The sequence below is a fragment of the Malurus melanocephalus genome, unplaced genomic scaffold (assembly GCF_030028575.1).
Source record: "Malurus melanocephalus ecotype Western Australia unplaced genomic scaffold, MMel_1.1 scaffold_131, whole genome shotgun sequence".
Taxonomy (NCBI): domain Eukaryota; kingdom Metazoa; phylum Chordata; class Aves; order Passeriformes; family Maluridae; genus Malurus; species Malurus melanocephalus.
This window is the reverse complement of record NW_026623363.1, coordinates 1,879,898-1,900,268: the sequence shown is the minus strand read 5'-3', so window position 1 is coordinate 1,900,268 and position 20,371 is coordinate 1,879,898. Positions and strand designations below refer to the sequence as shown.

The 20,371-nt window shown below is 45.0% G+C and overlaps 1 protein-coding gene across 2 annotated transcripts; it reads left to right on the top strand.

The window, feature by feature from the left end:
* Positions 1–7,368: 7,368 nt before the first annotated feature.
* SH2D4A (SH2 domain containing 4A) lies at positions 7,369–20,309 on the top strand. 2 transcript variants are annotated; one of them, XM_057370751.1, is made up of 9 exons: positions 7,369–8,029; positions 8,758–8,917; positions 9,437–9,596; positions 11,629–11,694; positions 12,105–12,243; positions 13,436–13,652; positions 14,054–14,181; positions 14,580–14,800; positions 16,306–20,309. In XM_057370751.1, the coding sequence occupies exons 1-9, from the start codon at positions 7,855–7,857 to the stop codon at positions 16,396–16,398; spliced, it is 1,359 nt and encodes a 452-aa protein (XP_057226734.1). In that variant the 5' UTR covers positions 7,369–7,854; the 3' UTR covers positions 16,399–20,309. The 2 variants fall into 2 exon arrangements, with proteins under 2 accessions (XP_057226734.1, XP_057226735.1); XM_057370752.1 differs by lacking the exon at positions 7,369–8,029 and adding an exon at positions 8,044–8,566.
* Positions 20,310–20,371: the final 62 nt, after the last annotated feature.

Genomic DNA, 20,371 nt, shown 5'->3' with positions numbered 1-20,371 from the left:
GTCACCCCATCCCCTCTGCACCCTTGCCCAGGACCACTCACCCGATTTGGGGTAGGTGGCGATGAGCAGATCATCTGGACGGGCTTGGAAAGCCTTCACCTGGGGCCAGCYCTCGATGAAGGTCTTGAAGAGAGGCATGCCATGGAGGCTGCCCAGCTCCTGCCTCATCCCATCTTCCTGCTCCATGGCTGACAGCGCGTCCACACAGCACTGGCTGTYTTCCCTGCTGGCACCCTCTGCAACCCAAGGCTGGGTCCTGTGGCAGGACTGTGYYCAGRGCAGAGCCTCATCAGGCAAAGTCCAGCCCAGATCACACGTGGCAGAGGTATTGCCAGTGCCAYAGGGGCATGCCCTGGTCCTTGGCAGGATGCCACCCTGATAAYGTGGATGCAGGCCATGCACTAATCCCAAGCSACGAGAGGTTGGGAATGAAGCCCAGCATCACCTCTCCTTTTATTTTCTTCACTTCTTCCACAGCTACAGCCCCTTTTAGTGAGTGCCACAGGGTTGTGGAGCTGCAGGGAWGTCTGTATCTTCTGAATACTTCAGCCAATGGGGAAAAGGAAGAGGGTGATGCGGCCGGGAATTTAGRATAAAAAGTCTCCCAACTATTTTAGAGGCCCCATGGGAAATTCACATAGCCTSTCCCTTTATTGGAATAAAGTTACAGGTCTTCTCTGTCTGCTTTTTGGACATAAATCTCTGACATTGTGGATTAATTTTTCTAAAAAGTGTCCCTCCAGGAGTTGTTCCTCTGGTGGAGCGCCCCCCAGGTAAGGGATGGCTAGCCTTAGCCTCATTCATGCAACCTTGCTGCACATAGCCCAGAGCCGAGCCCAGAGCCCAGAGCTGCATCTCGAACTGAGCTCCAAGGAGCCGCAGCCCCGTGCCATGTTGTGTTCCATAGCAGGATGCTCCTCCCTGCACCTTCCCCTGTTTGCTCGGGGTCTTCCTCGCTGTCAGGTGCCAGGATGCCCGCCTCGGTCCTGTGTCCTCCCTTAAGCTTCCTCCTTGTTCAGGGACACCCTTGCTGCGGTCAGCACCTACATACCCACCCACCTCCATTGCACGAGGCCCCTCCCTCACCATGCTACTGTTTCCCTCATTGCTCACAGCCTTCCTCAGCCTTGTCCTGCACCCCATACACCACCACGCCGCTTAGAGCCCGTAGCTCAGGACCCCCGACGCTCCCGCTCAGGTCAGTGGCAGGACACAGCCAGGTGGAGCCTTAGTATGGGCAGGGGCTTGGGCCAGGGGCGCGGCGGGAGCGCCATGGGCGCGGGCAGGGGGGTCCATGTGCGGACAGGGGGGTCCCGGTTCAGGGGGACATGGGGGTCCCGGTGCAGGGGGGTCCCGGTGCAGGGGGGTCCCCGTGCGGGCAGGGGGTTCCGGTGCAGGGGGGTCCCGGTGCCGCTCCCGGGGCTGCGGTGCCGCGCCGCGCCCGCCAGGCGGCGCCCTGTGCGGGCCAGGTGCGCGCAGTGCCGCCGCTCCGTGCAGTGCCCGCCCTGGCCGCAAGAGGACGCCATCGCCCGGGGAGCCTGAGGGGACCTGCCTGGAGTCACCCCTCCGGTGATTCCTCCTGCTGATCCACCGGGCCTCATCTGATTYCTTCTCCCGAGCTCTCTTCCAGAGCCGCTGCCGGAAGGACGAACCCTCGGCCCCGCGCTGGCTCTGCTGGAACCCGGGAGAATAGCACGAACCGGCTGCACCCGGAGCCACGCGTGCCCGAGCGACCCGCGCCGGCTGTGGATCCCGCAGGAAGATGCCGGGCCTCCCGCACCTAGCACGATGCTTCTGCTTTGCCAGCGTCCACCCGGTTCAGCCCGCCCAGAGATGCTGTGGGGAGCTGGCGACTCCGGTTCGTTTGTGGCTCCTGCTCATGGATGGCTTTGCCTAATTTCCTCATTTGCAGCTTCAGGTCATTTGTTTCTGCCCCAGGTTTGTCTCAGGTTCAGCTCATAGATGGGTCCAGTTTGTACTTGGCTCCAGCATGTTGTAGACTCCAATTTGGTTTTACCTTCCCCAATTTTATTTTAGCTCCAACTTATTTGCAGCTCCAGTTTGTTTCCATGTTCAATTGGTCTGTGGCTCCAGTTCATTTCTGCTTTGGCTTATTACAGCTTGCACTTGTTCAAATGATCTTGGCTTGTGACAAATCAATCACTATCATGACTTAAATATGAGAAGACATAATTGTACATTGTCTAAAGATGAACTTAGCTTTTGGAACTAACACAAGTGGACCCTCAACCTCCAGTTAGATTCCCCACACATGCTACCATACCAATAACAGGAGTGAAATTTCAAACAAGATAAGGAACAAAGTGGTTAAGCAATGGAAGCAATAACCACAGGAATGTGGAAGACAGAAAATTGAAAGCCTAAGTTCCCGAAGGGGGAAAACAAAGCTAACACCCTTCTTATCCAGGATGTGTAATGATGAACTAAAAAAATCCCCAGTTTTGAGTGGTTTTGTAGTGAGAAAATACCCTAGTGATGAGCTTTTGCTCCTTATAATAGTTAAAACCACACCCCAGCTCAGGCACCCCTGCACACAAAAAAAACCACCACTAACTGAGCATGGGCTATGATTTCTTGGGACACAATGGCTTTAAGTTAAAACAGAGAAAGGATGGGCTAATAACTTAAGCCTAGTAGTCACTTAAGTGAGACTTAATACCTCAAGACTGTAACTGTGTAAGGCCTGCTTTTTTGTGCCTCAAGGTGCTGGCTTTGGGGTTTACCACCCAGCACCTCTTTCTGTGCAGTACTGTAAATCGAATTATGTGTCACGGTTAGAAAAATCTCCTTTTTTTACAGTGGCTGAGTTTGGTTAAGTATCTGATCCTGTGTGTTAACCTGTGGAAGACCTTACCCTTTTCACACACTGTTAATTCTCTCAGTAATTTTGATATAGGAGGATGATATAAGAAGTGTTTGCACATTGTTCTAGCAGRGAAGTTACATCTTCCTTGAAAGTAAAGCCCTGTGGCCCTGAGAAAGTGTTCAGTGGCTGCTGCTGTATCAAATTATTTTTCCTTCTTGCCACTGTCATCCATTCATACTTGCTATGAGATAACCACTGTGCCCTCCAGCCATACCAGGGACCTATAGAGCACAACAGTTCCGTTATAGGTAATTTCAAGGTARTTTATGTTGTGGTGACTTCATTGGTTTTGTTCTTTCAAGCATTATACGCCAGCCTTACTCAGAATCCAGTACATAAAGGGGCTACAAGAGAGCTAAGAGGGGCTTTGGACAAAGTCATGGAGTGATAGGCAAGGGGGAATGGCTTCAAACTAACACAAGGCATGCATAAATAACATATCAGGAAGAAATTCTTTCCCTGTGAAGGTGTTGAGGTACTGAAACATCCCTGGAAGTGTTCAAGAGCAAGCTGGGTGGTGCTTTGAGCAGCCTGGTCTAGTGACCCTGCCCATGGCAGKGGGGTTGGAAGTAAATGATCTTTGAGGTACCTTCCAAGCCAAACCATTCWATGATTCTAAGATACAARCAGATCTAGTTCTATATTCCAGAGSCTATGCTTGTRCAGTTGTGGTTTCCTTCTGTTATACCCAAACGAGGAGGTTTCCTTCAGTCTGAAACAAAAAGACAGTAGACTGAAAMAAAATTAAACAGAAAGGGAGGAATGAATCACTCCTCTATTTAGAACAGGATGAGGATTAAAAAAAGCCCCAAACAAACACGAACAAAACAAACAAATGAACAGCCAAACCCCAAAGCAGAAGGATATTTTGGTACTAACCTTGCCGGTGCAGCTGTTAACATAAATGTTTTCTTACAAAAGTGCATGTTATGAACCAATGTGTTAGAGTTAACCCATGAAGGCTTGTGTACTCAGAGCAAGGTTGGGGAGGTGATTAKTTTGGATGCTCTGATTTCAGGTGAGTTTGGCAATTATGCTTTGCTTCACTTCTGAAAAAAAAAACCCAGAAATGCCTTCCTAAAGGCTGGCAGAGAGCTGATTGCATTGGAGTGGCTGGAACTGGAGAAATCCAGAAAAACCTGAGCCTCCTCGGGCTGCAGGGCTTAGTTTGGCAAATGAAAGGAAATTCAATTGTGTTCTCATAGCCCAGCCTCTTGATCGGGGAAAAGAATTCCCGACTCTGTCTCTGAAGCCACTTCTCACTAAACAAATAATGAGCTCCAAGGAGAAGCTCTTGACTCARAATAATACAGTGCTGCCATTTACTGAACAACATGGTCTTACCTGCTTTTTATGGGAAAAACTATTTTATGACAATAGAAATCCTCTTAGCTCATCAGCCTGTACCCTGAAGCAGCCTTTTTTTGTGTTGTCTTTTCTCCTCACATTTGGATTTCTTGGGTTATTTTAAATTTACAGTTACTGTCACATTTACAGTGGATATGTRTGCAGAAGGTTGAATAAGCTGCCTCCCAGAAAATGAGCTACAAGACCTATTGCTTAACTTGTCTGCTGTTTCACTTTATATTGTCCTGTTTGATTTCTTGGTGAAAACCATAGCAAATGCCCATCTATATCTATCTGTGTATTGTTTTCTTGGAGAAACCTTTCCTCTGCTGGCAGCGTTGATGGTGAGGATCAGGACTAGTATAGCCAGGTGKGAGTGTCTTGTGAGCTTTGTCTGTGTCAAAGTGTCACCTGCTGCACACATGAGCAGGAGCTTGTGCCAGTTCTTCTCAAAGCTGCAGCACTTTCATATGTATTCATGGACTTGTTTCTCCTGTTAATGGTAGATGATTTACAAAAGCACAGAGAAGAGGCTGCTCCCCAGCAGGAGGTTTAACTGCTGTGTGACCTTGCATTTTGAAAGATCATTTAGCCTTTGGATTGTGTTTACCTTTATGACTTTCAAGTTGACTATCTAATACATGAGTGGCAGAGCCCCAAACCTCTGGTTTGGCTTCCCATTGACCCCCACTTAATTTTTGCTGGTTTTGGCAACTCCCATCTCTATTCCCCCACAAAACCAGCTTCCACCTACCACTCCCATGAAAAAAATGCAAACAGTAAAAAGTTTAACAGGACCTGTACTAGAATTTGCCTACAAGTTAACTGCTTGGAGGTTCCTCTGTCATTACTGCAGTCTTTGGCTTCACTAAGTTTGAGCTGTAAATATACCACTTACAGCTGGAACAGCACCTGCAAAGCCACTTTCAGCCAGGTGTCAGTGACATGGCTTTGATTCAAACTGTGGRAACAGTATATGACTGATTGCAAGGATTTCCAGCTCATAGATCTTTAATGAAGTGACTGCTAAAACAGAAATATYGCAAACCTCTTGAGATGCATATGTCATTTCCCAGTGTTAAAATAGCAGGTGCTTTAAAGGGTACCTTTGGGATGCAGCACTATAAACCTCTTCTTACAACCAATGTTACAAGGAGATCCAGCTCTGCAAAACTGCATCAGTACTGTGAAACTTGTTTGGTAAGCACCCTTCCATGTTGCCAACACACTGTGTCCCCAGGCATGGAAAAAGGGACCAGTCTGCCACCACGGCATATGGCAGAGCACATCATGTCCTCCTAAGCAAATGCCATAATAAAGCCATTCCCGCTCCTGAGAAGCTGGAGCAGTATGGATATGCTGCTGCATGCATTCTGCTGATGGCTTCTCATGCATCATGTCCTATGAAACTCTTCTCTCTTTACAGCTGCCACCTCCATGGCTCAAGGACAGACCAACACCCTTTAGCTGTTGAGCTGGAACGACTCTTCTACCAGGGGACTACTCAGAAACCATTGCCCAAGTCAGATTACTCCCAAAATCCCATTTTTTTTAAATAATTTGTTTAAACAAAGTCCATACAGACCTGGAACAGCAGCTTCATATTTCCTTCTTGAATTAAGTTAACATTTTTAACAGTGAAAATATGAAGTAATCAGAGAAACAAAGTGGAAATTAGAAGGCTTAACACCAACTCCTCGTCACTGCACCTTCCCCGCAACTCCTGCTCCTGCTCCTGGCCTCTGCTGCATTTCTGGGACCATGATCTGCCCTGTCGCCTTGAGGTCCTTGAGGTCCTCGTTCCCCTGCCTACAGCYCCTCCACCTGCTCCTTTCAAGCTCTCTCTGCTGAAAGTTCATGGGGACTTCACTGCAATGGGACACCAGCCAGCTGTCTCTTTGGCAATTTTAAGGCAGAAACAAATGTTAATTCAGAAACAGGTGGATGCTTGGGACAGACTGCTTGTTCCTAGCATGGGTGTGCGACAGAGGAAGGTGGACCAACGCAGCAGATACTGTTCTGGCAATCTGACTTTTTGAAGGCTGCTGTTGTGCTGCCCCATTTCATCTAAATAAGTGAGTGTTCTGTGTGCGCTCCTTCAGTATTTATTGCACTTGCTGGCTACTCTACTATCTCCTTCTTTGTTACCTTATTTGTCAGAACCCAAGCAATCATACTGTGAAGATGAGGGTCTCCCAGCACTTCTGATATTTGGGTCCCTAGAGATCCATCCTCTCTTCTGTAAGATGGCTACTTGATTTAACCCCCATKAACTTGATTTAATAGATAGTCCCACTTCAACCTGGCACAGGTCCTTCTGCCATGTCTATGCCCTTTGTACTTCCACACTACTCCCTCAGTGACCCTCCTACCTACTGTGCTATGTCCTAGCATGCTTGTTCCTTAGACTTCAGGATTTGTGCAGAAGGACATGAAGAATCCCACTGCCCTAATTTCCTTGTAGCCTGATGGCAACATTTCCCAAGAGCTTGTCCCAAAAGCCCTTGCTACCTCTGGCCAGTCAGCCATTCTGTTCTGGTGCTGCACTTAACACATGTCTGTCAGCTTCCCCATGTCACCAAAAGCACTGCCAACCAATCTCCTGATCTCCACAAGTTTATCCAGATAAGATAAAGAAAATGGTTTCAAGGTCTTTAGTCCACATTTCTATTTTTTCATTTGTCACCTTTTCAAGTGACAGGAGAACTTCCAATTATTCTGTGAAATCCCCGTTGTAAATGTAAATTCATGAGCACAAAGCAAGGCTGTGCGGGTGTTAGTACCTTGCCAGTGTGCATGGGGCATGAGCCAGCATGGTGGGGAGGAACAGGGGTGCCCCTTCTCCCCATCAGCTTCATCCTGTCAGACAGGGATGTCCCATACCAGGCTCACCACGTGGGCAGGGTGCATCACTAAGATGTGTCAGAGCCAGAGCTATCTTGGACACTGACCATCCAAATTGCCATTTTTCAAACCAGCTACCCTCCTTGTGGTCCCTTGACTTGCTGGGAGGCTGATGGATGAGAGCCTCCCAGAGCCAAAATTCGCACTCCCACCTCAAAAGCAGAGTCAAACGTCCCCCCTCTTTCTTTGGTAAAATGAAGTAGGCTGGGCTTTTGATCATCAAAGTTTTCCTGTTTGGAAGGAGGAGGAGTCATCTAGTCATGGGTTCATTGATTCCCTGCCCAGCAGGAATGTTTGCTTGGCACAGCCAAGCCGCACCTCCGATGACTAACAGGCAGTGCTCTCTCTCTTTGATATACTATCAGCTGGGTTTATCGGAGTATCAACACAACCTCCCCCTTCCAAGCCTCGCCTCTTCTGGCCAGCTCTCCCTGCAGAGCAGGCAGGGGCTGCATGAGAGCTGAGCTCACCTCTTATTCCAAGAAATCTTAACAGCAGGTTTTAAGCTACTTATTTACTTTTTTTGGTCTGTGCAGGAAGTCTGAGCTAAAAAAAAAAAAAAAAAAAAAAAGAGAGACAGACGTATAATTGCTCTGGCACGCCTGCATTCCTACTTCAGGCTCTGACAGGCAGGGACTCTTTCTTGTTGGAGCCAGGAAGAGGATCTGATCCTAGAAGATCAACACCACGAGCGTCCGTAAGTGAAACCTGCAGCCATGCTGAAACAGATATTATCAGACATGTACATTGATCCGGAGCTGCTGGCAGAACTCAGCGAGGAGCAGAAGCAGATCCTCTTCTTCAAGATGAGGCAGGAACAGATCAGACGGTGGGAGGAAAGAGAAGCTGCTGCAGACAAGATTTCAGAAAAAAAACCCCCGCCAAGAAAAGGTAAGTCTCTGCCTCCTGGGTCCTTCACCTTTTGGCACGTATCTGGCCTAATCAACTGCTTCCTAGAAACAGGAGGTAATACATCCTTAGAGCAATTTCTTCTCCAAGAGAAGGGATTATTTCCTAAACCTAACTAAATCCACCTGCAATGGAGTAGTTTTGACCAGGCACACAATGGTTTTTACTCCCTGGCCCAGACATTCCGTCCTTGACCAAATTGCTCAACCTCTTATCTGGGAAGGCAGGGCTTACTTGCCCACAGGAGATGCATCTCATTAAGCTTTCCACTAAATGGGGCCTCTGAATCTGTCTTTAACATAACCATGGCTTTGAATATCTGTCCTGAGGCACCAGATCTGCAGGGGTGTTCCCACTGAGACTTAGGACCTGAAGTCCCCTTGCCAGGATTACACAGCATGCTAGGAAAATAGCACTCTTCTCCCAGGTCTCCCCCAGGTGCTCTATTTGCAGGTAGCTCACCCTCAAACACTTTGGGAAGGGCAGAGGTCAGGAATTAAAGCAAGAAAAGAAACAGTKGTGAGTCTTCTCCTTTGCTCCCAGACTTAGAAATGCCTCCTTCGATGACCTGACAAGATTTCCTCATGTGCTTTTGGGAAGGGTCTATCAGCAACAGCAGCTGGTAGGGCAGAGCAGGTGTGACACAGAAGTTACCTCTGCAAAGAGCTACCCAGCAAACAGCATTTGCCAAAGAGCTGCTTCTTTTCCAGCCAACGGGAAGTCAGTGACATGGAAACTCGGTGCTGACAACGATGTGTGGGTCTGGGTGATGGGCGAGCATCCTTCAGATAAATCCTATSAAGCCATCTGTGAAGAGATCCAGGCACAAAGAGCAAAGCGCTTAGCGGAAGAGCRAGGCAAGGAGGGCAGGTAAGTACCCTTCAGCTGGAGGACTCAGTGGGCAGATATGGAGAAGGCGGCTTTTCTAGGGATGCACAGGCTGGAGTCTTCTCTGTAAGGGCTGTGGTTACCACTGTCACGCTGGACTTGCAGACAAAGACACAGGCAAAGGCTGGCTTTCTCAGAGGACACACAATGCTGGGAGAGACCAGCATTCAGCCTGCGACTTGCCCGTGCTCACTGMGCCTCCTGTGACACGGCTCCTGCGTGGGACCCTCTGCAGGCCACAGGAAATGCTGATGCTGTTACAGCAGCAGGTGATGGGCTCGGATCGCACTGATTCACCTGCAGGTGCCCGGGTACAGTCGGACATCAGTTACTCACCACGAGTCATTAATTTAATTACTTACTTACCTGATCTGGAGATAGAACTGCCTATGCACACGTGGCTTCATTGAAACTYTGCTCTGCTCACATGCAGCCTCCTCACAAGATGCTCAGGCAGCAGAARGTGACTCCCTCCTAAGTCCTCTCTCACTTGCATTTCAGAGAGATTGACTCTTCTACAACATCGTCTCTACACCCACAACCAGGACTTCTGGTTGAGACAGATCTTCATGGGAATAAAAAAAACACTGTGGAGAAAAAGGAGGAATATGGGAGAAAAATGAATGATATTACGACAGGAAAAACCCAGGAGCTCACAAAGGTAGTTTTCCTATTTTCCTATAACCACCAGAAATGTATGTTTTCATATCCAGGAAGTGCAGAAAATCCTGGCTGTAAATAAAAATCCTGGATGTAAATAAAAATCTGAAGGAAGAAAAGCCATCTATCTGTCAAGGCTTTTCTTCTATAGTCAGAGAAGAAGCCATGCTCTTACATCCTTCTTTGGGACTCAGGAGGTCCATGTGCTCTTCTCAGCTGGTATAGATCTGCCCTACACCAGTGGATAAATTACTCTAAATTCCTTTGCTTCCATTCTCTGTGGGTAAAACTCAGGATGCAGTACTTTCCCTGCTGCACTGTGGGTGATTTGGATGGGTTTTGGGGCAAGACTAGGGAGGCTATTCCAGGATCTGTACATGCAAGTCACAGCCCTCAGACAAATCATCTACTTTTATAAAAGACCAAATGAAGATAATTTTACCAGCATCATCTGATATGCATATTATAGGAGGTTCGTGGGGTTTTTTGTCTTCTAAAACAAAACAACTTATTATCTTGACATGGGACAACTCCAAATGCAGTAATACTGTGTCTASTTTCCTGTGCTGTCTCATTACGGAAATACTTTTCTCCAGCAATAAAAAATACATTCCTGTTTCTTAACTGGCTGCAAAAAGGTATTTGGAGAGAAAGGAGAAGAAGAAGAATTAAATTAACTACCCATGCAACCACAGTTGCAAAGAAGAAACAGAACACCCTCCTAATTTAATGGGAGAACTCCAGTCTCATTCAGCAGTTTTAATTCAGCCTTGAATGAATTTGTATGAGTGTATATTCCTTTATCTCACAGCCACTTTGTACTTTGGTATAAAAAGTATGATAACAGAAGGTTGGGTTTTGGCAAAATGCTCTCCCGCTGCTACCAAAATAGTGCAGGGAACTTGGAGTGACTGTCTCCTTTATCTAAAGCCTCTGAGTCACATGGGGGTTTTCTCTGCACTGTTTGTTGAAGTTGAGCAACTATGTGGGAGATTTTTTTTTTCAAAGGAACTTATTAGTCAAAGCTGACAAAAAAAAAAAAAAAACCCAAACCAAAAAAACAAGCCACCACCAAAAATCTAACCTGCTTTCAAATCTTACACATGGAAACAGAAGGGAGCTGTGTATTTTCTTTTCTTTTCTGTCATTATATTATTAGTAAATTTTCCCAGGTTTCTGGGGCTTTTGCTGTTAGAAAGAGGGCACCAGACCAAAGTCTCCTGTTGTATTTTCTAGGCCTGGAGAGGGTTTTTTTCCCACCTTCCATATTAAAATGTTTTCTCTGAGATTTAGTTCCAGTTTAACCTGAGCGATCCAGGTATTGTGCTGCAGGGAATAGGGCTGATCTAAGAAAAAAAAGATGCTTCAAACACATTTGAAGTTCCTGTTGAGGAGAGGGAAGTTGTAAGCCATGTTCATACTAAGTATTARCCAAGCAGGTGATGGAGCTGAAAGGAAGTGTGTCCTTGGTAAGCAGAGTAGTGCAGTTAATTCACTCARCTCAGTCGTTGTCCCATGGGAGGCAATTGGGGTCTGACGGGGAGGTGGGTGGGTGTTTACTCGAAGCCAAACCTAACTTCATCTACCAAGGCAGGTCTCAGCTRGGGACTGCTGGCAGGGCAGCTGGGCTGGTTTGCAGAGAATACAAAATATCCAGCCAGTTGGGTCAGTTTGTCAAGCAGGAGTTTGCAGCAGCTCAGGACAGCTGCAAACATGCACAGGCAGGTAAAGTTGTAAACAGCAGGCTCTACAAGGGGTTGCTTTAGAGGAAGAGGAGAAAGGAGCACTTGTGAGCATTGCTTGGCAAATCTGGGCATGTTTATGGCAATCCTGACTCCCCTGAGTTCTCCTGTGGCATATTAGGCCTAATATGATGGGAAAAACTCCCCAATGTTTGTCAGAGCAGGCTGGCAAATTTGTTAACAAATATCATATGACTGCTTTTGCATTAAACACCTATTGCTCAAAAAAAAAAAAAAAGAGCAATTGTCCTAATGTCACATTTATTTCTCAACATTCTTTTTCTCCTTCAGAGGGGAACCAGAGATGTTCACCAGATGCTGGCTGATTGCTATGTGAGGAAGCATAGCTTCCAACAGGTAAGTGGCAACCTATGATACTCTTAAAATATTGAATGGGGTCCAGGCTTTATCCTAGAGTCCCAGTCAGCTTCAGGGCCTCATCTGAGCCAAGAATGTTCTCACCTTTTAGATCAGTTTTATCCATTATTGCCATGCTCCCCATGTATGGTGTGATGACTTTGAGATTATACAAAGCAGGCCAGGCTGGCAGACTGGGGAGTGACACAGGGAGATGTTCCTGATGATTTTTCATGGACTGTTTTCCCTTACTGCCTCAGTTGTCACCTTCAGTAAAGACAGAGGGTCTGTATGTTGTTGAAATTGGAGGGATTCACTGTAAAGAATGAAATTCCAAGTATTTCAAGGCTAGCTAAAAAGCACGTGAAAACTTGCCTGCAACAAAGCTGAATATACTGTTTCTTTCATAGATGAAGGAAGCACAGAGGAGAAATCCAGAAGAGATCACAGCCCCCCCAAAGCCAATATCACAAAGCCACTCCAGCACTCCAGAGAGCCAGAGGAYGCTGCAGAAATCGGATGAAAATGAGCCTGAATGGCAGGAATTCTGTAAGATCTTAAGATGACCTTTTCCTGTAAGGCTTGAAAAATCCTAGGGCTCTGTGAGGTCATCTCAACCYTTCTCCTGCCATACTAGAATTGAATAATAGGTCAGAGGGTGGAGAGTATTGCCAAGAAATACAGCTTTCTATTATCAGAAATATTTCTAAGTCCACACAGCATTCAGACTAGAGGGCTGGGAAATGGAAAACTTTTCCTGCTGTTACTATGTTAAAACAACCAACAAACAAGAATCACATGAGTAGAGCCAGCATCATTATTTTTAAACTAGAAGCCAGCCTTTGGTAGGACTTTGCAGTAACCATTGCTGTTGCAGACAAGGATAAAGGGTAACAGGGACTAATTGCAGAGGGCTTTTCTGTCATTCAAGCATGATCCCACCTAAGTAAAGCCCTGCTGCACTGCCTTATGTAATGAATCCAAATGACAGAAAGGAAAATGGCAAATAGTATGAGACTTGCTGCTAAATGCTTCTTGAAGGAGAACCTGATGCATGTTTTTCCCAGTTCCTCCCCTGCTGTTCAGTAGATGGCAATGCTGTACCACCAGTTGTTTCCACTTCAGTCTGGATGTTTTATTTTTCTGACTGATGAAAAAAAGCTGACTGGAGAGCTGGTTACTCCTGCAGACTCCAGGGTGAGATGGACCTAGATAATCAAGGTAGTTTTACTGGGGAAAAAACCAAAACCCCACAGTCAAGTTCTCCACTTTCCATAATAGTTTCAGCAAGACTTCTTCCCACCCTCCAAAATTGATTAGCACTTTCAAATCCTTCAGATGATTGATTTGGGGTCATTTCAGCAGCTTTAATTCCATGTGCCCTGCCCCCGCAACAGTTCACATGGAAGGCACTACAGAAATCTGTGTCTGAACCAGGAGTCAGCATCTGAAAAGAACCCAAGAAATCTCTAAGTACAAAGGAACTTGGTACCAAGAAAAAAGCCAAAGATTTTTAATCTTTTCCCAGAAAAAAAAAATCTGGTTTTTAATCTCCTAAAGGAATGAAAACTGTGCCACTTAACACGTGGGAGACACGTGGMAAATGATCTCACAATTGAGTGAATCTTTCAGCTTGTAAAAGGGTTATTCTTCCATTTCATCAAGCAGGAAGATGGACAAAGGGCAGCAAGCTTTAAATTTGCTGCTTGTTCACACCTGTAGGACTCCTTTTTTGTTCCAGTGCGTAAATCCAAGGCAGCAGATGAGAAGAGACGCTCCCTTGCACGGCAAGCCAGAGAYGACTACAGGAGGCTTTCACTGCAGGGCATCCACAGAGGGAAACGGGCAGATATTTCCAAGGCTGCCACAGAAGGAAATCGGCGACCACTCCAGTATCCACCTCTCCCCCCAAAGCCTAAACTTCCACCTCCTCCAACAGCAAATGGGAGAGTGATTAGGTAAGGAAGCCTCTGTGCACTGTGAAAAGAAGAAGGGATGCTTCTGCTCTAGCATGGGATGGTTGAGAAGGAAATAATTGGCTCTCCTCCTTGTGTGGATGTGACAGACAGCTGGGAAAAATACAGAGCATAGGCTGTATTCCAGCTTAGGGTGTGAGGCCTTGAGGTGTTCACTCCCGGAGGGTAAYAGGTTTAGTTAGTAGAGTGTCCTAAGCCTGGAACACATACAGCCCCTCTGATGCCAGATGTCCACCACTGAAAACCATRTTTCACACAGCTGCACTGGTGTAAACTGCCTATTTAGAGCTGCTCTTAAAATCCTAAGCAAAACATGAGTCCTATGCAAKGACTCAAAACTTGTCATTTGAACCTGATGCACAAACCATGGTCTTTTCTAACAGGAAAGAGGGAATCCACAGGACAATCTCCAATTCCACTGAAGAAAGTATCAAGTGGTTCAAAGAGGAGCAATTCCCTCTCCGAGCTGGCTATCTGAAAACCACAGACACAATAGCACCTTGGTTCCATGGTGAGTTCTGAGCATTTCCGCTCCAGCCCAACTGTCTAAGGAGTTTTTTCTGCTAACATGGCTGCTAACACAGGCTGGGCTTGAGAGTAAAGCTCCTGTACTGGAAACAACATACAATAAYTGCAATTCTCTCTCATCACACAGCAACAGTCCTTTTGAGCCCTCCACGTTTGTCATTCATTGTTGGCCAAGTGTGGAACAGTTAACAAAGAGCAGTTGGCATGTGGCCWTGGCTTGTTTCTAGCAATGGCAGCACTCTTCTTCCTGGGCAAGAAAACAGTGACAGGGATGGAAATGCCATGGACTGGTTTTAGRGCTGATTTTTTATGAGAATTGTTCTGTCCAATCCTGCACAAATGCTTTTCTCCCTTTCAGTTTTGTGTTTTGTTTTTGAACAGGTATCCTAACCTCTAAGAAAGCAGAGGAGCTTCTKAATAAAACAGTACCAGGGAGTTTTCTGATCCGGGTCAGTGAGAAAATCAAAGGCTATGTGCTCTCATATCGGTCTGCGGAAGGATGTAAACATTTCCTCATTGATGCCTCCACTGATTCCTACAGCTTCCTTGGAGTGGACCAGCTGCAACATTCAACACTGGCAGACCTTGTAGACTACCACAAGGTGAACATCTAGCAGTGCATTAATTAACTGTTTAATTGCCTCMGGGCACTTCAAAATAAGAAAGAATAGATTCAGTTGTTTTGAAGTAAGTAACTTAGACCCATTTTAACTGCTGCTGGGTATCCTGTGTGCTGCTYCAGAAGGGTATGCCATCTTGACAGGTACAGCTCAGGCAACCTAATACATCTCAGACATCTTAKATCTGACTTGCTCACCCTCAAGTATACAGAACACCTTGCATATACCTTACAAACTACTTARTAGAAATGTTGATGAGAGGTGAAAGCATGCTCATGCAAACTCATTTCTTTTTTATTTTCTCCGTGGTTAAGAGACACTGGCAAGTTGGGTAAACACAAAATCCTGCTTGCCTCCAGCTTCAGCATGAAAGAGAATGAGGTATCTTTATAATCTCAAACTAGGCAAGGGGTGATGGAAAAAAATACAGGGGTTGATATAAAAAATAGAAGGGAAGGAGGAAGGTAGCAGGTTCTTGCAACAATAACAGCAGTTTTTACCAGCACTAACTGTGGTTACATGGGTCTCAAGGRGAGCCAGATGGATTGTTCGTTCCTTTAATGTAAGATCTGCCCAGGGACAAGACAATAATYTTTCTTATAGGTTCATTTAAAATCTATCTCTTTTAAATAAGTGCCTAGCTTAATACAGACATGGCTAAACAAAACTGGACATGAGAACAATATGCTCATGCTCATTAGCTCTTTGGAACTCTACCTGGGCTGCCTGAACTTGCATGACTTTCACAGTTCTGGCTGAAATTATTAAAAGCGGAAATTATACAGCTATTTGTACCAGAGCTGGAGGATTTAAGGCCTGGCTGTGCATCAAAGATAGAGCAATCCCACAGTCTGCAAAGAATCCTGCAGAACCCCTGCACTACGGCATGTGTGAGCAGCTGCATCCACTCTGCTGAAGTGTCCCAGTGGGTTCTCCTTATCACCCACCAGGTGACCATGAAACAAAGCAAGTGCCCATCATACATCTATTGCTAGGGTGGAGAATGAGATTGGAAGAAGAGACTGTGCTATCAGGGAATTCCCTGGTTAGAGCACGATTTGCCTGAGCAGAGGGTATGTGCTCTCTCCAGAATCCACCCTTGTCACTCCCACAAACATAGGCAGAAGCACAGTCCACAATCCCTGTTCCTGCTTTACCTGCATGCTGCATGGTCCTGGCTCCAGCACTTTCTAGGTAGGGCACCACTCCATGTCAGAGAAGCTGTAGTTTCCTCAGAAATGAGCACAGCTCTTTCTGAAAACTGCCAGAATTGTGTCACTGAGTTATGGCACCAAGCATTGATGCTATGTTATGAAGACAAGAGGGCAGCCATTTGGGCACTTCCCTGAGTTCTCCAGGGAACTGAGCTGTATCACAGTGGCATCCACACCATAACAGAGGCAGGGAGACTGCTGTCTCACTTCATGAGGTTGKGACAGGCAGGGTCTGTTTAAAAGTCGGTGATTGATCGTATCCTATATCAACAGGAGGAACCCATCACTTCCCTGGGGAAGGAGCTGTTGCTTTACCCATGTGGCCAAGAGGATCAAGAGCCAGATTACATCTCTCTCTTTGAGTGAACCTCCCCACCTCGCTGGGCAGTCCCAGGCTTGTATTCACAAAAATTGAACTTGGAACTAGAGCTGCTGATACATACCTGAAACCATAAGTGCCTCTGTTTTATATCCTTCACAACGAAGCAATAGGAGGATAAGAAACGTTTATCGTATCAACTGAGCTAAAGGATGCATCAGCCCAGCAAGCTGCAAAACACCTGGATATATCTTGCACAATGGAGTGAATGAGTTGAAAAAGTAATCAGTTAAACAGGGAGATACTGCCATGGATTTTCAGTGGGTCTTTGCAGGTTTCTTGGGGGACTTCTGTATTCAAGCTGCCTTTTGTTCTTGAATGCAAGGTTGTGTGCCATCTGGGAAATAGATTAGTACCTACAGTTGCATGAGATTATACCTTCCTGAAGGCACAAAACGACTTGGGGAGGTGAAGCGATCTTGATATGTAATTTGCATAATGTGAAATTTAATTCTATGAAATGCTGTGTCCTTGGTATGAAGGATGTTCAAGCCAAACATCCAAGCAAACCTTGAGTGCCTTTCAGTGAAAGCTGCTCTCTGTGACAAAAGATTTCCATGAGGAGTATATTTTTTAAACTCCTTTAGCCTCTGAATATAGATCCTCACTCTTTTAACYAGTATTTAACTGCCACACAGGCCTTTCTGCATTGAGAGGGATTATCCTTTTCAAAGGGAAAGAAGGGACAGAGGCATTTGTACGAATGACTACCACATGTATASAGTCCAAAAATGTAAGAAGGAGCACCTATATCAGTATTAATACAGTTTACAGAAGAGTTTTTGCCAGTAAAGAATGATATTTTCCAAAATGGAGCTATTTAGTGCAAGTTGTGTCCCGATTACTGAGATGCATCTGGTGTACACTTCATCATAGAATTTTTCCTTCAACATAATGTTCTCCATTCTTATCTGTTACAATGCTCTTTAAATACATCATTCAGAAGRCTGGGGGAGAGGCTGCACAGAATCATGTAACAAGTTAGTCCTCATCCAGGTTCCCTCATGTTGTTGCACGTGCCAAACTCTGCAGCTGAGGGTTGTGGTGTGAATCTGCAAACATTATTTGTTAGAGGCACGATCCTCAAATAGTGAACAAGAATTGATCTTGTTTCAGTTGTTTAYGTGTTTTTACTTGTTCCCTTTTTGCTGTTAAAGCAGGGCTACTCTGCTTAACTTGAAAAAGCAGTCAAAACTTTTAGTCTTATATTAATTAGTTTTGCAGAATATGGATTTAAAAGAATTGTGGTCATCTAGTCTTAAAATTTACAGCTATGCTGACAGGAGGTTTCCATTCCAGGAAAGAGGGGATAACTGCACTCCAGTTACAGCAGGTGTCACTTACTAGAAATAAAGCCTTAATGTAAACTGAGATCCTTTATGTAATGACACTCTACCTCAAATGGCTTAATAGTCATCTTGAGCAATATATCACATGCATGAAAGAGATAATTTCAATATAACCTGCATCAATCATAAGACAGGGTGTTAGATTATTTGTAAGGGAGGAAACATCCCTCCTTCCTTCTTTATGAATGTCTTCTTTTAAAAATATGGTCAAAATKAAAGTTCCCTCAAAAAAGCATCTATTTTCATATGAAGAATATGCCATAGCTGATATCCTGCTGGAGACAAACTGTGAAATGTTTTGCAGACCTATGAGCTGGTAAAGACGAGGAAAAAGTATCCTCTAAAAAGACATTTTGAGAGGCAGTGTTAACTTGCAAAATAAGATACAGGCTGATCTGGCATGGACATAGCAGGACTTAATTTTAGCTCTAAGATTTTTAGTAAAACTCCTCAGAGTCTGACCTGCTGACAAGTGGACCAGTAGATTAATTGCCTTTATATTAAGCTACTTATCTGTAAATGTTGTCTCAGTACAGCCCAGGGAAAACCACTATCCCGATTCACATCTATCCCACATGTTTTAGTGTCATGCTTCAGTTTTTCAAAGACTCAGTTTTCTGCTGTGAGGCAAGGAGCATAAAGTTTTGTACCTACACATTTAGATTACTGCACTGACCTTGCTAGAACAGATGCCCTCAAGACTAGCTCTTGTATTGCTCCAAAATCTTTTACCCTGAAAGTCTGTGGAGCAAGGACATCTTGCAGCATTTGGGAAACAAGGGTGAGGACATGTCTTTGGGAGTTTTTCTGTMGAATATTTCTTTCTTCAAAGGATGCTATGCAAGGATTACAAGAGTAGTCAACAATTTGAAAATTGCTTGCTGGAGAGATCATGAGTCCTGGAGTATCATGGAAATTTATTTTGCTTGATGCCTTTAGCCACAGTATGCTGCAGTCATCAAAAAGTAAAGCAAAGAGACCCTGGATGGCCTCATCATCTGCACAGAGCCATCTCTAGTCCCTCCTCAACCAAGATCCAACCAATTGTCATTCTGAGAAAGATCCCAAGCTGGTTTGGGGACAAGGAAGGTAGWGACCCTCATAACAAAATCTACTGTTCTGTTGGCTCCTCTCTTTGGATTTCATCTTTTTCTAATTGGGCTGGAAAACCTGTTAGAGCTCCAATTGGCTCACAGAATTGCAGGTAACATGAGCTTCTCTTTCTCATGCTGTTCTTCACATTTCCTGTCAGTGCAGTCTCCGCCTCTAAGAAAGCTCTGCCAGTTCTCTGCTGTGATTAGATTGCCCTGCGCATCACAGATGTGGCCAGTGACTGTGGGCTGGATGTCTCCATCACTKATACTGTCCCAGCTCTTGCCAAACCGGCTTTTGCAGCCAAGGAACAGAAGCTGCATAGACAGTGTTATTCCTGGCAAGAGGAATAGCATCATCTTTGTGGAGAAGGACAGAGGAAAAGGACAGGACAAAAATCACAAGCGTGCTATTTAAAAACATAAGTTGTGAAACTCTGACAGGATCTGGATGATGTGCTTGCAAAGGTACCCCAAGTAATGAAGTGTTGAATTTACAACTGCCCAGTACTTAGAACTGGAGACTGATAGAAGTTTAAAGGGRCCTCTGGAGATTATCTGGTCTAGTCCTGCTCTACAAGTGTGGCTCAGGAAAGACTGGAAAGAAACATCATGGAAATAGTTAAGGCAAGGCTTGAGGTAGGCTATGATTACAAAACTTCCATAGCATACAAAACCCAGTTTTAAATGAAGGTTAAGGGGACTATGGGAACAACTTTTGCCTTGGAGGAGTTCAGTTATCAAACTTTCATATGCACTCAACAAGCCACACCTGTCTCCTATTGCATAATATTTGTAAAATTACTTCATCAAAACAAAGCACTTTATAAATAATTTATCTTGTGTTCTGGGAACAAAAGAGTTCTTTGGAGGATCTACTCAAGTGATTGCTGAAGTTCCTATGGTAAGTGATGTATTTTAGGATTGAGGTTTTAAAGTATACAGAGTTTCCACTCTTTTTGTACTTTTGCAGTGTTTTGGACACTTGGTGATTTGCAGGGCAAGTGCAATGCAGATGATTTGCGCCAACAAAAGACAAACACTTGTAAMTGTGTCCGAGGAAAAGGTACTTACAGCATCATAGTCTCTGCAGATCCTGCATGCAGTGCTTTCAAAAGAGGTTCATTGTGCTCCTCCTACTGCACAGCACCACAACWAAGAGTGGTTCATTCATTGTTCAGTGCTACCTTTCATATTTCTTTCCCCASCTTTTACAAGCCAAGAAACAAATTAGAATCTGGTTCAGACTGTCTTGAATTAATCTTGAGCTATAAAACAAAAATACTGTTCAGAGGTACAGCATTTAGGTAAGCAAATGGGATTTCTGAGCCCATGCAGTTTTTGTTGGTTGGTATATATTAAAATGATCAATGGTTGTGAGCATTAAAAGAAAATGCCTTATAAGAGCAGTAACTCAGACTTTCAACAGTTTTACGCAATTGCAAAAAAAMCCCAAACCTATTAAGGACTAATTTTTAGGATTAAACCTATAATTTTCATAAGAGAATTTACAGGGTCCA